Here is a 23597-nt window from a genome sequence, read left to right as displayed (position 1 = left end):
GATATTTTAATCAATGGCATTTCCTTACAATGCTCATCAGTTGTTATTATTGTTTTTTATCCTCATATTTGTGTACTAAATATTTCTGATTATTTTCATAGTTTTTTCCTGTGAAGCCATTGTGTTGCATCCATGTCTGAAATGTGCTGTATAAATAAAGCTTGATTTGATTTGAACATATTATAAAACAAATTAACCCAATGACTGACCAATCAACAAACTATTGGTCCACCTTAGTATGAAAAACTGTATCAATCCCACTTTTCCAGCCTGCTGAAGGCGTGGTGGAGTGGTAAACACCACCCCCGGCTCTACCAGGGGCTTGAGGTGGTCTCCCACAGCTCTGCTTATGTCATGTTCTGTGACCTTGCTGTTCCATTTATTGACTGTCCCTGCAACACAGAAACACATTTAGTCATATTATATATAACACTCAAAGTAATGGATATGGAGCATCTATGGCCTCAGTTACACCTGGCACCTAAATGTGACTTCTGTCATCTGATCACTCCAAGCTGCATTAGGTTCAGATCTACCAGGATGGGCCTTTGACACAGTCAGGCCACTGATTATGCATCAGCAATGTAAAGAGATGGGGTGAATGAGGGGCAAAGTAAATTTGACACAAATGACCTTCATAATAAATCAAATGTTGTTGGTCACATACAGGTGTTCAGCAGATGTTATTGCAGGTGTAGTGAAATGCTTGTCCTTCTAGTTCCCACAGTGCAGTAATATCTAACAATTTCACAACAAATACCTAATACACACAAATCTAAGTAAAGGAATGGAATTAGGAATATATAAATATATGGATAAACAATGTCAGAGCAGCATAGACTGAGATACAGTTTATACATATGAGATGAGAAATGATATGTAAACATTATGAAAGGGACTAGTGTTCCATTTATTAAAGTGGTCAATGATGTCAAGTCTATATGTAGGCTGCAGCCTCTCTGTGCTGTTTAACAGTCTGATGGCCTTGAGATAGAAGCTGTTTAACAGTCTGATGGCCTGGAGATAGAAGCTGTTTATCAGTCTGATGGTCTGGAGATAGAAGCTGTTTAACAGTCTGATGGCCTGGAGATAGAAGCTGTATAACAGTCTGACGGTCTGGAGATAGAAGCTGTTTATCAGTCTGATGGCCTGGAGATAGAAGCTGTTTATCAGTCTGATGGCCTGGAGATAGAAGCTGTTTAACAGTCTGATGGCCTGGAGATAGAAGCTGTTTTTCAGTCTAATGGCCTGGAGATAGAAGCTGTTTATCAGTCTGATGGCCTGGAGATAGAAGCTGTTTATCAGTCTGATGGTCTGGAGATAGAAGCTGTTTATCAGTCTGATGGTCTGGAGATAGAAGCTGTTTATCAGTCTGATGGTCTGGAGATAGAAGCTGTTTATCAGTCTGATGGTCTGGAGATAGAAGCTGTTTTTCAGTCTGATGGTCTGGAGAGAGAAGCTGTCTGATGGTCTGGAGATAGAAGCTGTTTAACAGTCTGATGGCCTGGAGATAGAAGCTGTTTATCAGTCTGATGGCCTGGAGATAGAAGCTGTTTATCAGTCTGATGGTCTGGAGATAGAAGCTGTTTAACAGTCTGATGGTCTGGAGATAGAAGCTGTTTAACAGTCTGATGGCCTGGAGATAGAAGCTGTTTAGCAGTCTGATAGCCTGGAGATAGAAGCTGTTTTTCAGTCTTTCAGTTCCAGCTTTGATGCACCTGTACTGACCTCACCTTCTGGATGATAGCAGGCTGAACAGGCAGTGGCTCGGGTAATAACAAAGAAGAAATGTGTGTGCCTGAGGGGAAATTAACTTTCATACAGCCAAAAGGGGTGAGAAATTACACCCATATCAGTGGACAATTTGCACTAATGTAAATAAACATAGATGATGGAACATATTCCCTTTAGCTGACGTGATGAACCACTAAGGGGACATAAATATTTACCATCTAAACCATGTGTGACCTCTCACCTCTCTGGATGTAGAAGTGTTCTTCCTAACCAGTCCCTCAACAGCTCTCTGACTGAGCTCCACCCTCACTGGGTCTTCAGAGGAGAGGAAGGCTGAGTAGGGATGGAAGGATGAATGGATCAGTCAGTCAATAAAGTGTAGAGCTGCTGTCTATGCTGTCTGACAAAATCACAATTTTAGTAGTTCATTAAAGTAAATAAGGCTTTATGACTGCTGAATACCAACTATCAATCACTTAGATCATGTATTTTCAGGTAGAGATACATCCTTGGGACGTCCCTAGCCCGTTGAAGTTGACATTTAAAATGGTTAAGGTAGAGGTTAAGGTTAGGGTTTAGGGTAGGGATGTCCCAAGGATCCCAGATAGCATTGACCATTGTGCATTCTTCTGTCTCTTTTACATAGCAGGTGATGGGTTCTGAACTTGAAAATATTAAATATCCTTATTATGTGAAATTGTATGAAACAATAATGTATGTTGATGCTAATATGATGTACAATATTCCATCATGTTTCTATCTGATAACAATAGAGTAATATATTTAATATGACAAATACAATTTTTTAATAGTATCACTAATTCATTTTAATTAACTTAATCATTATGATTCAACATCAGTTCACCGTCTCACCTCATACTGTATTGGAGCAGCAGCAGCTGACTGCCCAGTTCAACATCAGTTCACCGTCTCACCTCATACTGTATTGGAGCAGCAGCAGCTGACTGCCCAGTTCGACATCAGTTCACCGTCTCACCTCATACTGTATTGGAGCAGCAGCAGCTGACTGCCCAGTTCAACATCAGTTCACCGTCTCACCTCATACTGTATTGGAGCAGCAGCAGCTGACTGCCCAGTTCGACATCAGTTCACCGTCTCACCTCATACTGTATTGGAGCAGCAGCAGCTGACTGCCCAGTTCAACATCAGTTCACCGTCTCACCTCATACTGTATTGGAGCAGCAGCGGCTGACTGCCCAGTTCAACATCAGTTCACCGTCTCACCTCATACTGTATTGGAGCAGCAGCAGCTGACTGCCCAGTTCAACATCAGTTCACCGTCTCACCTCATACTGTATTGGAACAGCAGCAGCTGACTGCCCAGTTCAACATCAGTTCACCCTCTCACCTCATACTGTATTGGAGCAGCAGCAGCTGACTGCCCAGTTGAACGTCAGTTCACCATCTCACCTCAAACTGTATTGGAGCAGCAGCAGCTGACTTGACAGTTGATACTAATCATCATGTTTGAATCTGAGAGTAAATAGAGCCGACTACACTCTAAAAATGAAGGGTTCAACTGGAGTTGTTCTCAGATCCCCTAAGAACCGTAGGGTTCTTGGTCAATGAAAAACAGCCCCAAAAGGTTCTTCAAAGAACTTGTTAGAAGGTGGGTTCATCGAGGAACCTCCGTTGTTGCTGGACTTCTTCCGGGAACTTCGCAATTACAACTGAAAACGATGGTGACAAGTTTGGATGCGACAACAGTTAAAAAGGATAAGTTGGGTTGATGTTTGGCTCTGAATATGTCTCGAAATAATGTATTATAATAATATAACATACTAATAATGAATAACGAAGACAATGATAGTTTTCTGTGAATATATTCCATAACGTTACTATAGTTAATGAACGTAAATAATAGAAAGCCGGGTTTGACCGTCGGCGTTGTATGAGCTACAGTACAGTACCGTTAGCTAGCTAGCTAACGTTATGTCCTAACTAGGCACAACTAGGTTTGGATTATTTCCTCAACTATATTCTTTCCCATATATTGTATATCGTTTCCATAAAGCCAACATGGCTTTACACTCATTAACGTAAGTTTCCAATCTAGAGCAGTTCTCACTTTTGTGATAATGAACTAGCTAACGTTAGCTTCGTTAACTAACTAACTAACTAACTAAGGACGGTGACCTGTCCAGACGAGATGTTACAACGAACTGAATCGTCAATGGAGGTCTTCCTCTTTATATAGCCTGCTACAGCATGCAATACTATTAACTCACAAGGGGGCATAACGTTACATGTACAATACTATCCCATTTTGGACACGTTACATGTGCAATACTATCCCATTTTGGAAATGTTACATGAACAATACTATCCCATTTTGGAAACGTTACATGAACAATACTATCCCATTTTGGAAACGTTACATGTACAATACTATCCCATTTTGGAAACGTTACATGTACAATACTATCCCATTTTGGAAACATTACATGGACAATACTATCCCATTTTGGAAACGTTACATGGACAATACTATCCCATTTTGGAAACGTTACATGGACAATACTATCCCATTTTGGAAACGTTACATGGACAATACTATCCCATTTTGGAAACGTTACATGTACAATACTGTCCCATTTTGGAAACGTTACATGGACAATACTATCCCATTTTGGAAACGTTACATGTACAATAATATCCCATTTTGGAAACGTTACATGTCCGCCCCCTTGTGGAGGGAAATTAATATCTTAGATGGTAGCTGTAGATGGGATTCAAATGCATAATGGTATTAATACAGTGTCTAGACTACCTCTTTTGTATAAATGCCCTTCAGAATCCAAACACAGTATTGCCACGCAGTAAAATGTTGAGTAAAATCTTTCAAGTCAGCCTGTCACACAATGCTATTCTCAAACATAACTAATATTAATAATCAATTAATATTTTAACCTACAGGAATATTTTCATTTTTCACATTTCTATGTCAAGGTTAGTTCCTAGGATTTTGCAACTCATACATTTATATCTTTCAATACTTCTAAAATGGGGTACAGGTGTAAAATAATTACAGGTTTAAAACAATTACAGGTTTAAAATAATTCCAGGTGCACCTTACTAGCTTATACTATATCATAAACTGTCTTAAATAGTAAACAAAGATTCTAGTTTTCATCCAGTTCACACAGATAGCTGACTCAGCCCTGTTTACACCTCCAAGGTGCCCCCCACTTAGGAATACACACTCAGAGGCTTTTCTAAAAACTCCACTTTACGTGCTCACCACCAACAGAAAACAACTTCCATCCACTACAATGCTTCACCTTCACCAATATAAACATGGTGTCCACTGGCTGTCAACAATTAAAAACAATTTAAAAAATAATAATTACCACGAGCTTCTAGAACTCTCGTCCCCTTGGAATGAACCCAAACAAAACTCATATCCAATACGGAAAACTAACTTCTTAATAATTTGTAGAAAACAGCTAGATACATTTTGAAGTGTTGCATTTTGATTCAAGTGGGTCACCAACGTGGTAAGTGTAACACAACTCTTTTTTTGTTAGTCATTTTTTGTTAAATCACATAAATAGTACTCTTTCAATTCAGAGCCTGGATTTCCCCCTGAGGCTAATATCCATATCATGTTGAAATCAATAGAACAGGGGACAAACGTTTAGGGTTCAACATTATGACATCATTAAAATACTCCTACTACAATGTTAAAACATTCTACATTGTGACATTATTTCATTGATTGAGGTATTTTATCAGATTATCTCTGGTCACACTGATCACAGCTGAGGTTTCTCCTGTATGTGTTATATGGTGTGAAGTCCGCTTGTTAGACATAGTAAAACTCTTCCCACATTGAGCACAGCTATAAGATTTCTCTCCTGTGTGTGTTTTCTCTGGTGTGACATCAGGCTGGTTGACTGAGTAAAACTCTTCCCACATTGATTACAGCTAAAAGGCTTCTCTCCTGTGTGTGTTCTCTGGTGTTTAGTCAGACAGCTTTTCTCATTAAAGCTCTTCCCACATTGAGCACAGCTATAAGATTTCTCTCCTGTGTGTGTTCTACAGTGTGATTTCAGGTTGGTTGAACGAGTAAAACTCTTCCCACATTGAGCACAGGTATAAGGTTTCTCTCCTGTGTGTGTTCTATGGTGTGATATCAGGCTGGCTGACTGAGTAAAACTCTTCCCACATTGATTACAGCTAAAAGGCTTCTCTCCTGTGTGTGTTCTCTGGTGTTTAGTCAGACAGCTTTTCTCATTAAAGCTCTTCCCACATTGAGCACAGCTATAAGGTTTCTCTCCTGTGTGTGTTCTCCGGTGTTTAGTCAGACAGCTAGATGTAACATAACTCTTCCCACATTCATCACATCTATAAGATTTCTCTCCTGTGTGTGTTCTCTGGTGTTTAGTCAGACTGTTAGATGTAACAAAACTCTTCCCACATTCATCACAGCTATAAGATGTCTCTCCTGTGTGTGTTCTCTGGTGTTTAGTCAGACTGCTAGATTTAACATAACTCTTCCCACATTCATCACATCTATAAGGTTTCTCTCCTGTGTGTGTTCTCTGGTGTTTAGTCAGACTGCTAGATGTAACATAACTCTTCCCACATTCATCACATCTATAAGGTTTCTCTCCTGTGTGTGTTCTCTGGTGTTTAGTCAGACTGCTAGATTTAACATAACTCTTCCCACATTCATCACATCTATAAGGTTTCTCTCCTGTGTGTGTTCTCTGGTGTTTAGTCAGACTGTTAGATGTAACAAAACTCTTCCCACATTCATCACAGCTATAAGGTTTCTCTCCTGTGTGTGTTCTCTGGTGTGATATCAGGCCAGTTGACCTAGTAAAACTCTTCCCACATTGAGCACAGTTATAAGGTTTCTCTCCTGTGTGAGTTCTCTGGTGTGATATCAGGCTGGTTGATTGAGTAAAACTCTTCCCACATTGAGTACAGCTAAAAGGTTTCTCTCCTGTGTGGATTCTCTGATGAATTTTAATGCCTGATGGGGAGGTGAATCTCTTCCCACAGTCAGAGCAGCAGTGAGTTCTCTTCCCTGTGGATGTCTGCAGGTGTTTCTTGAGGTGTTCTAATGTGGAGAGACTCTTCTCTGCCTCTTCAGCATCAAGAGGTTGTTGAGGCTCCCCAGAGGATCCACGATAGTCACGTCTCTCTCCTGCATGAACAACAAAGTCAGACAGATGATTAAAGGCCCACAAAATGAGCAAGAATAGTCATATTTTGTATTGTTTTCACATTAGTAGTAACATCGATGATTGAGGGCGATGCACACACAATCTGATTGTAGAAACTCCTCCCTGCTAATGAGGAAACCGCTAGTTATGGATGTAGTATATCTGGTAATGAGGAAACCACTAGTTATGGATGTAGTATATCTGGTAATGAGGAAACCACTAGTTATGGATGTAGTATATCTGGTAATGAGGAAACCACTAGTTATGGATGTAGTATATCTAGTAATGAGGAAACCACTAGTTATGGATGTAGTATATCTGGTAATGACGAAACCACTAGTTATGGATGTAGTATATCTGGTAATGAGGAAACCACTAGTTATGGATGTAGTATATCTGGTAATGATGAAACCAGTAGTTATGGATGTAGTATATCTGGTAAATAACCACTAGTTATGGATGTAGTATATCTGGTCATGAGGAAACCACTAGTTATGGATGTAGTATATCTGGTAATGAGGAAACCACTAGTTATGGATGTAGTATATCTGGTAATGAGGAAACCACTAGTTATGGATGTAGTATATCTGCTAATGAGGAAACCACTAGTTATGGATGTACTATATCTGCTAATGAGGAAACCACTAGTTATGGATGTAGTATATCTGCCTGGAGCAAAAATGGTGAGCTAAGATTTTAGTTTTTCACGATGTATTCTGAATATTACAGCGCAAGATCAGGAGTGCTACTCAAGGAAACTCACATTAAGCTCTGTGTCTATTCACTAATTCACCACCGTGGGGGAAAACTCAGGGGAGTTCTCATAGGCTGACAGCAAAAATAGCCTCCATTTACAGGTTGAGTACATTTCACATTACTTTTGGATTATAATTGTAAGGCTCGTTTGAATCTCCTGCTTAATATGTTTGTGTTATTGTCGCAAATCAACTGATTAATAGTTAAACACTTCAACCAGTTAAATGCTCTTTGGCTAGCTTTTCCATCAGCCTGACATAGTAGAGGTCCACCCATAACATCACCACCAATAACATAGTAGAGGTCCACCCATAACATCACCACCAATAACATAGTAGAGGTCCATAACATCACCACCAATAACATAGTAGAGGTCCATAACATCACCACCAATAACATAGTAGAGGTCCACCCATAACATCACCACCAATAACATAGTAGAGGTCCACCCATAACATCACCACCAATAACATAGTAGAGGTCCATAACATCACCACCAATAACATAGTAGAGGTCCACCCATAACATCACCACCAATAACATAGTAGAGGTCCATAACATCACCACCAATAACATAGTAGAGGTCCATAACATCACCACCAATAACATAGTAGAGGTCCACCCATAACATCACCACCAATAACATAGTAGAGGTCCACCCATAACATCACCACCAATAACATAGTAGAGGCCCATAACATCACCACCAATAACATAGTAGAGGTCCATAACATCACCACCAATAACATAGTAGAGGTCCACCAATAACATCACCACCAATAACATAGTAGAGGTCCACCCATAACATCACCACCAATAACATAGTAGAGGCCCATAACATCACCACCAATAACATAGTAGAGGTCCACCCATAACATCACCACCAATAACATAGTAGAGGTCCATAACATCACCACCAATAGCATAGTAGAGGTCCACCCATAACATCACCACCAATAACATAGTAGAGGCCCACCCATAACATCACCACCAATAACATAGTAGAGGTCCATAACATCACCACCAATAACATAGTAGAGGTCCACCCATAACATCACCACCAATAACATAGTAGAGGTCCACCCATAACATCACCACCAATAACATAGTAGAGGTCCACCCATAACATCACCACCAATAACATAGTAGAGGTCCACCCATAACATCACCACCAATAACATAGTAGAGGTCCATAACATCACCACCAATAACATAGTAGAGGTCCACCCATAACATCACCACCAATAACATAGTAGAGGTCCACCCATAACATCACCACCAATAACATAGTAGAGGTCCATAACATCACCACCAATAACATAGTAGAGGTCCATAACATCACCACCAATAACATAGTAGAGGTCCACCCATAACATCACCACCAATAACATAGTAGAGGTCCACCCATAACATCACCACCAATAACATAGTAGAGGTCCATAACATCACCACCAATAACATAGTAGAGGTCCATAACATCACCACCAATAACATAGTAGAGGTCCATAACATCACCACCAATAACATAGTAGAGGTCCACCCATAACATCACCACCAATAACATAGTAGAGGTCCATAACATCACCACCAATAACATAGTAGAGGTCCACCCATAACATCACCACCAATAACATAGTAGAGGTCCACCCATAACATCACCACCAATAACATAGTAGAGGTCCACCCATAACATCACCACCAATAACATAGTAGAGGTCCACCCATAACATCACCACCAATAACATAGTAGAGGTCCATAACATCACCACCAATAACATAGTAGAGGTCCACCCATAACATCACCACCAATAACATAGTAGAGGTCCACCCATAACATCACCACCAATAACATAGTAGAGGCCCATAACATCACCACCAATAACATAGTAGAGATCCATAACATCACCACCAATAACATAGTAGAGATCGACCCATAACATCACCACCAATAACATAGTAGAGGTCCATAACATCACCACCAATAACATAGTAGAGGTCCATAACATCACCACCAATAACATAGTAGAGGTCCACCCATAACATCACCACCAATAACATAGTAGAGGTCCATAACATCACCACCAATAACATAGTAGAGGTCCACCCATAACATCACCACCAATAACATAGTAGAGGTCCACCCATAACATCACCACCAATAACATAGTAGAGGTCCACCCATAACATCACCACCAATAACATAGTAGAGGTCCACCCATAACATCACCACCAATAACATAGTAGAGGTCCATAACATCACCACCAATAACATAGTAGAGGTCCACCCATAACATCACCACCAATAACATAGTAGAGGTCCACCCATAACATCACCACCAATAACATAGTAGAGGCCCATAACATCACCACCAATAACATAGTAGAGATCCATAACATCACCACCAATAACATAGTAGAGATCGACCCATAACATCACCACCAATAACATAGTAGAGGTCCATAACATCACCACCAATAACATAGTAGAGATCCACCCATAACATCACCACCAATAACATAGTAGAGGTCCATAACATCACCACCAATAACATAGTAGAGGTCCACCCATAACATCACCACCAATAACATAGTAGAGGCCCATAACATCACCACCAATAACATAGTAGAGATCCATAACATCACCACCAATAACATAGTAGAGGTCCACCCATAACATCACCACCAATAACATAGTAGAGGTCCACCCATAACATCACCACCAATAACATAGTAGAGGTCCATAACATCACCACCAATAACATAGTAGAGGCCCATAACATCACCACCAATAACATAGTAGAGATCCATAACATCACCACCAATAACATAGTAGAGATCCACCCATAACATCACCACCAATAACATAGTAGAGGTCCACCCATAACATCACCACCAATAACATAGTAGAGGTCCATAACATCACCACCAATAACATAGTAGAGGTCCACCCATAACATCACCACCAATAACATAGTAGAGGTCCACCCATAACATCACCACCAATAACATAGTAGAGACCCATAACATCACCACCAATAACATAGTAGAGGTCCATAACATCACCACCAATAACATAGTAGAGGTCCATAACATCACCACCAATAACATAGTAGAGACCCATAACATCACCACCAATAACATAGTAGAGGTCCATAACATCACCACCAATAACATAGTAGAGGTCCATAACATCACCACCAATAACATAGTAGAGGTCCACCCATAACATCACCACCAATAACATAGTAGAGGTCCACCCATAACATCACCACCAATAACATAGTAGAGGTCCATAACATCACCACCAATAACATAGTAGAGGTCCACCCATAACATCACCACCAATAACATAGTAGAGGTCCACCCATAACATCACCACCAATAACATAGTAGAGGTCCATAACATCACCACCAATAACATAGTAGAGGTCCACCCATAACATCACCAACAATAACATAGTAGAGGTCCATAACATCACCACCAATAACATAGTAGAGGTCCACCCATAACATCACCACCAATAACATAGTAGAGGTCCACCCATAACATCACCACCAATAACATAGTAGAGGTCCATAACATCACCACCAATAACATAGTAGAGGTCCACCCATAACATCACCACCAATAACATAGTAGAGATCCACCCATAACATCACCACCAATAACATAGTAGAGGTCCACCCATAACATCACCACCAATAACATAGTAGAGGTCCATAACATCACCACCAATAACATAGTAGAGGTCCACCCATAACATCACCACCAATAACATAGTAGAGGTCCACCCATAACATCACCACCAATAACATAGTAGAGACCCATAACATCACCACCAATAACATAGTAGAGGTCCATAACATCACCACCAATAACATAGTAGAGGTCCATAACATCACCACCAATAACATAGTAGAGACCCATAACATCACCACCAATAACATAGTAGAGGTCCATAACATCACCACCAATAACATAGTAGAGGTCCATAACATCACAACCAATAACATAGTAGAGGTCCACCCATAACATCACCACCAATAACATAGTAGAGGTCCACCCATAACATCACCACCAATAACATAGTAGAGGTCCATAACATCACCACCAATAACATAGTAGAGGTCCACCCATAACATCACCACCAATAACATAGTAGAGGTCCACCCATAACATCACCACCAATAACATAGTAGAGGTCCATAACATCACCACCAATAACATAGTAGAGGTCCACCCATAACATCACCAACAATAACATAGTAGAGGTCCATAACATCACCACCAATAACATAGTAGAGGTCCACCCATAACATCACCACCAATAACATAGTAGAGGTCCACCCATAACATCACCACCAATAACATAGTAGAGGTCCATAACATCACCACCAATAACATAGTAGAGACCCATAACATCACCACCAATAACATAGTAGAGGTCCACCCATAACATCACCACCAATAACATAGTAGAGGTCCACCCATAACATCACCACCAATAACATAGTAGAGGTCCACCCATAACATCACCACCAATAACATAGTAGAGGCCCATAACATCACCACCAATAACATAGTAGAGATCCATAACATCACCACCAATAACATAGTAGAGGTCCATAACATCACCACCAATAACATAGTAGAGGTCCACCCATAACATCACCACCAATAACATAGTAGAGATCGACCCATAACATCACCACCAATAACATAGTAGAGGTCCATAACATCACCACCAATAACATAGTAGAGGTCCATAACATCACCACCAATAACATAGTAGAGGTCCACCCATAACATCACCACCAATAACATAGTAGAGGTCCATAACATCACCACCAATAACATAGTAGAGGTCCACCCATAACATCACCACCAATAACATAGTAGAGGTCCATAACATCACCACCAATAACATAGTAGAGGTCCATAACATCACCACCAATAACATAGTAGAGGCCCATAACATCACCACCAATAACATAGTAGAGGCCCATAACATCACCACCAATAACATAGTAGAGGTCCACCCATAACATCACCACCAATAACATAGTAGAGGTCCACCCATAACATCACCACCAATAACATAGTAGAGGTCCACCCATAACATCACCACCAATAACATAGTAGAGGTCGACCCATAACATCACCACCAATAACATAGTAGAGGTCCATAACATCACCAACAATAACATAGTAGAGGTCCACCCATAACATCACCACCAATAACATAGTAGAGGTCCACCCATAACATCACCACCAATAACATAGTAGAGGTCCATAACATCACCACCAATAACATAGTAGAGGTCCACCCATAACATCACCACCAATAACATAGTAGAGACCCATAACATCACCACCAATAACATAGTAGAGGTCCACCCATAACATCACCACCAATAACATAGTAGAGGTCCACCCATAACATCACCACCAATAACATAGTAGAGGTCCACCCATAACATCACCACCAATAACATAGTAGAGGTCCACCCATAACAACACCACCAATAACATAGTAGAGGTCCACCCATAACATCACCACCAATAACATAGTAGAGGTCGACCCATAACATCACCACCAATAACATAGTAGAGGTCCATAACATCACCAACAATAACATAGTAGAGGTCCACCCATAACATCACCACCAATAACATAGTAGAGGTCCACCCATAACATCACCACCAATAACATAGTAGAGGTCCATAACATCACCACCAATAACATAGTAGAGGTCCACCCATAACATCACCACCAATAACATAGTAGAGACCCATAACATCACCACCAATAACATAGTAGAGGTCCACCCATAACATCACCACCAATAACATAGTAGAGGTCCACCCATAACATCACCACCAATAACATAGTAGAGGTCCACCCATAACATCACCACCAATAACATAGTAGAGGTCCACCCATAACAACACCACCAATAACATAGTAGAGGTCCACCCATAACAACACCACCAATAACATAGTAGAGGTCCACCCATAACATCACCACCAATAACATAGTAGAGGTCCATAACATCACCACCAATAACATAGTAGAGGTCCATAACATCACCACCAATAACATAGTAGAGGTCCACCCATAACATCACCACCAATAACATAGTAGAGGTCCACCCATAACATCACCACCAATAACATAGTAGAGGTCCACCCATAACATCACCACCAATAACATAGTAGAGGTCCACCCATAACATCACCACCAATAACATAGTAGAGGTCCATAACATCACCACCAATAACATAGTAGAGGCCCATAACATCACCACCAATAACATAGTAGAGGTCCACCCATAACATCACCACCAATAACATAGTAGAGGTCCACCCATAACATCACCACCAATAACATAGTAGAGGTCCATAACATCACCACCAATAACATAGTAGAGGTCCACCCATAACATCACCACCAATAACATAGTAGAGATCCATAACATCACCACCAATAACATAGTAGAGATCGACCCATAACATCACCACCAATAACATAGTAGAGGTCCACCCATAACATCACCACCAATAACATAGTAGAGGTCCATAACATCACCACCAATAACATAGTAGAGGTCCACCCATAACATCACCACCAATAACATAGTAGAGACCCATAACATCACCACCAATAACATAGTAGAGGTCCACCCATAACATCACCACCAATAACATAGTAGAGGTCCACCCATAACATCACCAACAATAACATAGTAGAGGTCCACCCATAACATCACCACCAATAACATAGTAGAGGCCCATAACATCACCACCAATAACATAGTAGAGGTCCACCCATAACATCACCACCAATAACATAGTAGAGGTCCACCCATAACATCACCACCAATAACATAGTAGAGGTCCACCCATAACATCACCAACAATAACATAGTAGAGGTCCACCCATAACATCACCACCAATAACATAGTAGAGGTCCACCCATAACATCACCACCAATAACATAGTAGAGGTCCACCCATAACATCACCACCAATAACATAGTAGAGGTCCACCCATAACATCACCACCAATAACATAGTAGAGGTCCATAACATCACCACCAATAACATAGTAGAGGTCCACCCATAACATCACCACCAATAACATAGTAGAGGTCCATAACATCACCACCAATAACATAGTAGAGGTCCACCCATAACATCACCACCAATAACATAGTAGAGGTCCACCCATAACATCACCACCAATAACATAGTAGAGGTCCATAACATCACCACCAATAACATAGTAGAGATCCATAACATCACCACCAATAACATAGTAGAGGTCCATAACATCACCACCAATAACATAGTAGAGATCCATAACATCACCACCAATAACATAGTAGAGGTCCATAACATCACCACCAATAACATAGTAGAGGTCCATAACATCACCACCAATAACATAGTAGAGGTCCACCCATAACATCACCACCAATAACATAGTAGAGGTCCACCCATAACATCACCACCAATAACATAGTAGAGGTCCATAACATCACCACCAATAACATAGTAGAGGTCCACCCATAACATCACCACCAATAACATAGTAGAGGTCCATAACATCACCACCAATAACATAGTAGAGGTCCACCCATAACATCACCACCAATAACATAGTAGAGGTCCACCCATAACATCACCACCAATAACATAGTAGAGGTCCACCCATAACATCACCACCAATAACATAGTAGAGGTCCATAACATCACCACCAATAACATAGTAGAGGCCCACCCATAACATCACCACCAATAACATAGTAGAGGTCCATAACATCACCACCAATAACATAGTAGAGGTCCACCCATAACATCACCACCAATAACATAGTAGAGGTCCACCCATAACATCACCACCAATAACATAGTAGAGGTCCATAACATCACCACCAATAACATAGTAGAGGTCCACCCATAACATCACCACCAATAACATAGTAGAGGTCCATAACATCACCACCAATAACATAGTAGAGGTCCACCCATAACATCACCACCAATAACATAGTAGAGGTCCATAACATCACCACCAATAACATAGTAGAGGCCCACCCATAACATCACCACCAATAACATAGTAGAGGTCCATAACATCACCACCAATAACATAGTAGAGGTCCACCCATAACATCACCACCAATAACATAGTAGAGGTCCACCCATAACATCACCACCAATAACATAGTAGAGGTCCATAACATCACCACCAATAACATAGTAGAGGTCCACCCATAACATCACCACCAATAACATAGTAGAGGTCCATAACATCACCACCAATAACATAGTAGAGGTCCACCCATAACATCACCACCAATAACATAGTAGAGGTCCACCCATAACATCACCACCAATAACATAGTAGAGGTCCACCCATAACATCACCACCAATAACATAGTAGAGGCCCATAACATCACCACCAATAACATAGTAGAGATCCATAACATCACCACCAATAACATAGTAGAGGTCCATAACATCACCACCAATAACATAGTAGAGGTCCATAACATCACCACCAATAACATAGTAGAGGTCCACCCATAACATCACCACCAATAACATAGTAGAGGTCCATAACATCACCACCAATAACATAGTAGAGGCCCATAACATCACCACCAATAACATAGTAGAGGTCCACCCATAACATCACCACCAATAACATAGTAGAGGTCCACCCATAACATCACCACCAATAACATAGTAGAGGTCCATAACATCACCACCAATAACATAGTAGAGGTCCACCCATAACATCACCACCAATAACATAGTAGAGATCCATAACATCACCACCAATAACATAGTAGAGATCGACCCATAACATCACCACCAATAACATAGTAGAGGTCCACCCATAACATCACCACCAATAACATAGTAGAGGTCCATAACATCACCACCAATAACATAGTAGAGGTCCACCCATAACATCACCACCAATAACATAGTAGAGACCCATAACATCACCACCAATAACATAGTAGAGGTCCACCCATAACATCACCACCAATAACATAGTAGAGGTCCACCCATAACATCACCAACAATAACATAGTAGAGGTCCACCCATAACATCACCACCAATAACATAGTAGAGGCCCATAACATCACCACCAATAACATAGTAGAGGTCCACCCATAACATCACCACCAATAACATAGTAGAGGTCCACCCATAACATCACCACCAATAACATAGTAGAGGTCCACCCATAACATCACCAACAATAACATAGTAGAGGTCCACCCATAACATCACCACCAATAACATAGTAGAGGTCCACCCATAACATCACCACCAATAACATAGTAGAGGTCCACCCATAACATCACCACCAATAACATAGTAGAGGTCCACCCATAACATCACCACCAATAACATAGTAGAGGTCCATAACATCACCACCAATAACATAGTAGAGGTCCACCCATAACATCACCACCAATAACATAGTAGAGGTCCATAACATCACCACCAATAACATAGTAGAGGTCCACCCATAACATCACCACCAATAACATAGTAGAGGTCCACCCATAACATCACCACCAATAACATAGTAGAGGTCCATAACATCACCACCAATAACATAGTAGAGATCCATAACATCACCACCAATAACATAGTAGAGGTCCATAACATCACCACCAATAACATAGTAGAGATCCATAACATCACCACCAATAACATAGTAGAGGTCCATAACATCACCACCAATAACATAGTAGAGGTCCATAACATCACCACCAATAACATAGTAGAGGTCCACCCATAACATCACCACCAATAACATAGTAGAGGTCCACCCATAACATCACCACCAATAACATAGTAGAGGTCCATAACATCACCACCAATAACATAGTAGAGGTCCACCCATAACATCACCACCAATAACATAGTAGAGGTCCATAACATCACCACCAATAACATAGTAGAGGTCCACCCATAACATCACCACCAATAACATAGTAGAGGTCCACCCATAACATCACCACCAATAACATAGTAGAGGTCCACCCATAACATCACCACCAATAACATAGTAGAGGTCCATAACATCACCACCAATAACATAGTAGAGGCCCACCCATAACATCACCACCAATAACATAGTAGAGGTCCATAACATCACCACCAATAACATAGTAGAGGTCCACCCATAACATCACCACCAATAACATAGTAGAGGTCCACCCATAACATCACCACCAATAACATAGTAGAGGTCCATAACATCACCACCAATAACATAGTAGAGGTCCACCCATAACATCACCACCAATAACATAGTAGAGGTCCATAACATCACCACCAATAACATAGTAGAGGTCCACCCATAACATCACCACCAATAACATAGTAGAGGTCCACCCATAACATCACCACCAATAACATAGTAGAGGTCCACCCATAACATCACCACCAATAACATAGTAGAGGCCCATAACATCACCACCAATAACATAGTAGAGATCCATAACATCACCACCAATAACATAGTAGAGGTCCATAACATCACCACCAATAACATAGTAGAGGTCCATAACATCACCACCAATAACATAGTAGAGGTCCACCCATAACATCACCACCAATAACATAGTAGAGGTCCATAACATCACCACCAATAACATAGTAGAGGTCCATAACATCACCACCAATAACATAGTAGAGGTCCATAACATCACCACCAATAACATAGTAGAGGTCCACCCATAACATCACCACCAATAACATAGTAGAGGTCCACCCATAACATCACCACCAATAACATAGTAGAGGCCCATAACATCACCACCAATAACATAGTAGAGGCCCATAACATCACCACCAATAACATAGTAGAGGTCCATAACATCACCACCAATAACATAGTAGAGGTCCATAACATCACCACCAATAACATAGTAGAGGTCCACCCATAACATCACCACCAATAACATAGTAGAGGTCCACCCATAACATCACCACCAATAACATAGTAGAGGTCCATAACATCACCACCAATAACATAGTAGAGGTCCACCCATAACATCACCACCAATAACATAGTAGAGATCCATAACATCACCACCAATAACATAGTAGAGGTCCATAACATCACCACCAATAACATAGTAGAGGTCCATAACATCACCACCAATAACATAGTAGAGGTCCACCCATAACATCACCACCAATAACATAGTAGAGGTCCATAACATCACCACCAATAACATAGTAGAGGTCCACCCATAACATCACCACCAATAACATAGTAGAGGTCCATAACATCACCACCAATAACATAGTAGAGGTCCACCCATAACATCACCACCAATAACATAGTAGAGACCCACCCATAACATCACCACCAATAACATAGTAGAGGTCCACCCATAACATCACCACCAATAACATAGTAGAGACCCATAACATCACCACCAATAACATAGTAGAGGTCCATAACATCACCACCAATAACATAGTAGAGGTCCACCCATAACATCACCACCAATAACATAGTAGAGGTCCACCCATAACATCACCACCAATAACATAGTAGAGGTCCATAACATCACCACCAATAACATAGTAGAGGTCCATAACATCACCACCAATAACATAGTAGAGGCCCATAACATCACCACCAATAACATAGTAGAGGTCCATAACATCACCACCAATAACATAGTAGAGGTCCACCCATAACATCACCACCAATAACATAGTAGAGATCCATAACATCACCACCAATAACATAGTAGAGGTCCACCCATAACATCACCACCAATAACATAGTAGAGGTCCATAACATCACCACCAATAACATAGTAGAGGTCCATAACATCACCACCAATAACATAGTAGAGGTCGACCGATTATGATTTTTCAATGCCGATGCCGATTATTGGAAGACCAAAATAAGCCAATACCGATTAATTGGACGATTTTTTATATATATTTGTAATAATGACAACTACAACAATACTGAATGAACACTTATTTTAACTTAATATAATACATCAATAAAATCTATTTAGTCTCAAATAAATAATGAAACATGTTCCATTTGGTTTAAATAGTGCAAAAACACAGTGTTGGAGAAGAAAGTAAAAGTGCAATATGTGCCATGTAAAAAAGCTTTTAACATATAACTATTTCTCTCTATATCATTTGAAATTCATATACATTTTTATTTATTTATTTAATTTATATATTTTCTTACCTTTAGTGGCTTAACTGCCTGTTCAGGGGCAGAACGACAGATTTGTACCTTGTCATCTCGGGGATTTGAACTTGCAACCTTTCAGTTACTAGTCCAACGTTCTAACCACTAGGCTACCCTGCCGCCCAGAATGTTCTTATAGGCACTTTAGTATTGCCAGCCTAATCTTGGGAGTTGACAGGCTTGAAGTCATAAACAGAGCTGTGCTTCAAGCATTGCTAAGAGCTGCTGGCAAACGCAGTAAAGTTTGAATGAATGCTTACGAGCCTGCTGCTGCCTACCACCACTCAGTCAGACTGCTCTATCAAATATCAAATCATAGACTTAATTATAATATAATAACACACAGAAATACGAGCCTTAGGTCATATTCAATTTAATATCGCTCTTCACCGAGCCAGGAAGGGGTGGGGCCAAACAGGTGTTGTACCTCGTTTCCCTCCTTCAGGGAACAGTAATTATAGTCATAAAGTTACACTCCCTTTCAGTCGGTCAACTTCGGTACAACATACTATGGGGAAATACAATCATTCCCCAACTGACCCAAACGGATACTAAATGAAACGGCCCCTGGCAGACCACCCAGACCTGACCCCGCAAGATTGTTGTCAATTTATTAATTGTCTTTTGTTTGAAACACTCCTGTCAATGTTGAGTAAGGACGCACACCTGATTACGCATATAGAAGTAGGACTAGTCTACCTGGTTACACATATAGAAGTAGGACTAGTCTACCTGGTTACACATATAGAAGTAGGACTAGTCTACCTGGTTACACATATAGAAGTAGGACTAGTCTACCTGGTTACACATATAGAAGTAGGACTAGTCTACCTGGTTACCCATATAGAAGTAGGACTAGTCTACCTGGTTACCCATATAGAAGTAGGACTAGTCTACCTGGTTACCCATATAGAAGTAGGACTAGTCTACCTGGTTACACATATAGAAGTAGGACTAGTCTACCTGGTTACACATATAGAAGTAGGACTAGTCTACCTGGTTACACATATAGAAGTAGGACTAGTCTACCTGGCCTGTGTGCAAATGTAGGTCTATAAATGTGCCCATTTGGGGATGTCTGATAGTATTTCTGATTGTCTTAACGCACCACCACTAATGAGTTGTGGAGCTTCTCAATGTATTATTTTCTTCACATCAAAAAGCAAGTAAACAAAGTCTAATCAAAATCAATTGCAAATGAGAATAGTTCCTCAAAGTATTTAAAAAATATATTTCCAGCTCTCACCCTTTCGATAAACACTCAGCATAAAAGGGAAAAATGTAATGCTCTGATCCAGTGGAAATGTCATAAAAGACCTGATTACTTCTTATCCTTTGCACAAATAGCCTACAGCTGTGTCTGTCCAGAACTCACTGGCAGGGAATAAGGCCCAGAATATTTTATACAATGTTGCAGGCTTGCTATCACAAGTTTAGGAGGACCCAGTTGATAGTTGATATGTTTTAAGTTCGTTGTAGACAGGCCATGTGCAGCCAAAGTGATTTATAGGATATTTATTACCTGCAGGCTGCAATGTTTTTATTTGTTGGCTTTATGTAGGCTATTTTTACATAGTTGGCAATGGCAATAAAAGTTACTTTTAGATTTGTATAATTTTCTTTTAGATTTAGATAGAATGTAGATTAATCACAGACAATGATTTTAAAATCTTCAATGAAAATGTGCATATGAAAATCCTAACTGGCACCAGATCAGTAGAAATGGTCAGATAAATTGCCACTCGAAATGGAAAAGGTTCGAGTCATCCCTCGAGTCATTTGTGTGTCTTAATTATTTGGTCAAACAGTGTGCTTAAAGCATCAGACCAGTTCAGTACATATAGTTGATTTTATTAAAACACATGGGTTGTGTCTATATATGGAAAAATATACATAACATTTCAACCAATCGATTGGTAGAAAGAACAGATGACTCTTGGTTGACCAAGATGTATTTTAGTTGGGGACAGCACTAGAACATGATGTTGGGGCCCCTGAGTGGTGCAGCGGTCTAAAACACTGTATCTCAGTGCTTGAGGCGTCACTACAGACACCCTGGTTCGAGTCCAGGCTGTGTCACAACTGGCCGTGATTGGGAGTTACAGTGAGGGAAAAAAGTATTTGATCCCCTGCTGATTTTGTACATTTGCCCACTGACAAAGAAATGATCAGTCTATAATTTTAATGGTAGGTTTATTTGAACAGTGAGAGACAGAATAACAAAAAAATCCAGAAAAACACATGTCAAAAATGTTATAAATTGACTTGCATTCAATGTTTGGGGCATCGCGACTGGTTACCTATTTTGATGTGATATGAAAGTATTGTGTGAAATTATTTTGATGTGAAAGTATTTTAAATAATTTTGATGTGATATGAAAGTATTATTTGAAATAATTTTGATGTGAAAGTATTTGAAATAATTGATGTGATATGAAAGTATTATTTCAAATAATTTTGATGTGATATTTAAGTATTGTGTGAAATTATTCTGAATTGATATGAAAGTACAGCGATTTATGTTTCTAGAAACGTATCGCAATTGAGAATCGATTCACATTTAGATGGATTATTTGACTATTTTAGCTGCCAGAGCCAGTCTACCTCTGAAAATAACATTCAGTCCTTGGACCTTGAGGAGTAACGGGGGCAGCAATCAGCAGTAGAAACAATAACAAAGCGTACTCCCTGCCCGTTTCGGTAAAAAGCTGAGGGATGGGGCTGGAGAAATGTAACCATCCATGATATCAACATTATAGTTTTAACCATGTTTTGAGGATATACAGTGTTTGTTTATATTTACTGACAAACATTGGAGTAAATAAAAGCTTATATTTTGGGTTCTGATGGGGTACGACAGTTGAACTAAGCTCATGAGGCATTTATAAGTGATTTCTTCAAGAAACAGATGGGTACATATCATTAATGTATAAGTCCCTAAATGGATGTAACAACTGCTGATTGCCCCTTTAAGAGAACATCTTGGGCTAATCTAATAGGAGATATTGAGGACTACAGTATTTCAGGCATTGTCATTGGATGCATTTGATCAATTGTTAACGTTTTGTTGATGGTCCACTCTTGATGTTCTACACGTTACAGTGTAGCTTCAGCCATTCCTACAGAACAACATTAAAGTGTAGAACCCCTTTACTGCATATTGGTTCAACGACTGCAGAGACGGTACTTACTGGTGTTAAACAGATCTCCAACCTCCTCTTCTTCCTCCAATGTGACAGTAATCTCCCCCTCCTCCTCTTTCACTCCAAAAACGGCCTCCTCTTTCTCTTCCTCCACTTCTTTTACTGTAACATCCTCCTCCTCTTTCACTCTGAACGCCTCTTCCTCTTCTTTAACTGAAACGTCTTTCTCTTCTTCTTTCACGCTAACAGCTTCACCCTCTACTTGTTTTTGTATTGTAACATCTTTCTCTTCCTCCTCCTCTTTCACAAGAGCTTCTTTCTCCGTCCAGCAGACCTCCTCTTTAACAGGAGGAGAGTAGCTTAGTGAACTCATGGTCGGGGATGTTAGCTAGTTAGCATTAGCGACTAGCCTAGTTCTAAGCTAACTTAGCAAACCAGCTAGCTGACAAACAACGTAAATATATAGTTAAATGAGCCAACAAGTACATACGACAGAA

General features: G+C 40.2%; 1 protein-coding gene across 1 annotated transcript; it reads right to left on the bottom strand.

Annotated features, from left to right (window-relative positions):
* Positions 1 to 4377: 4377 nt before the first annotated feature.
* LOC145877309 (uncharacterized) lies at positions 4378 to 22244 on the bottom strand. The gene is made up of 2 exons (XM_082972621.1): positions 22223 to 22244; positions 4378 to 6910 (listed from the first exon to the last, which is right to left on the bottom strand). Exons 1-2 carry the CDS (start codon positions 22242 to 22244, stop codon positions 5538 to 5540), a joined length of 1395 nt encoding a protein of 464 aa, XP_082828747.1. The 3' UTR covers positions 4378 to 5537.
* Between the last annotated feature and the right edge of the window lie 1353 nt (positions 22245 to 23597).

The sequence above is a fragment of the Salmo salar genome, unplaced genomic scaffold (assembly GCF_965601325.2).
Source record: "Salmo salar unplaced genomic scaffold, fSalSal1 ptg000838l, whole genome shotgun sequence".
NCBI classification, from domain to species: Eukaryota; Metazoa; Chordata; class Actinopteri; order Salmoniformes; family Salmonidae; genus Salmo; species Salmo salar.
Note: the sequence above shows the minus strand (reverse complement) of the source record. Positions and strands in the feature narration are given on the sequence as shown.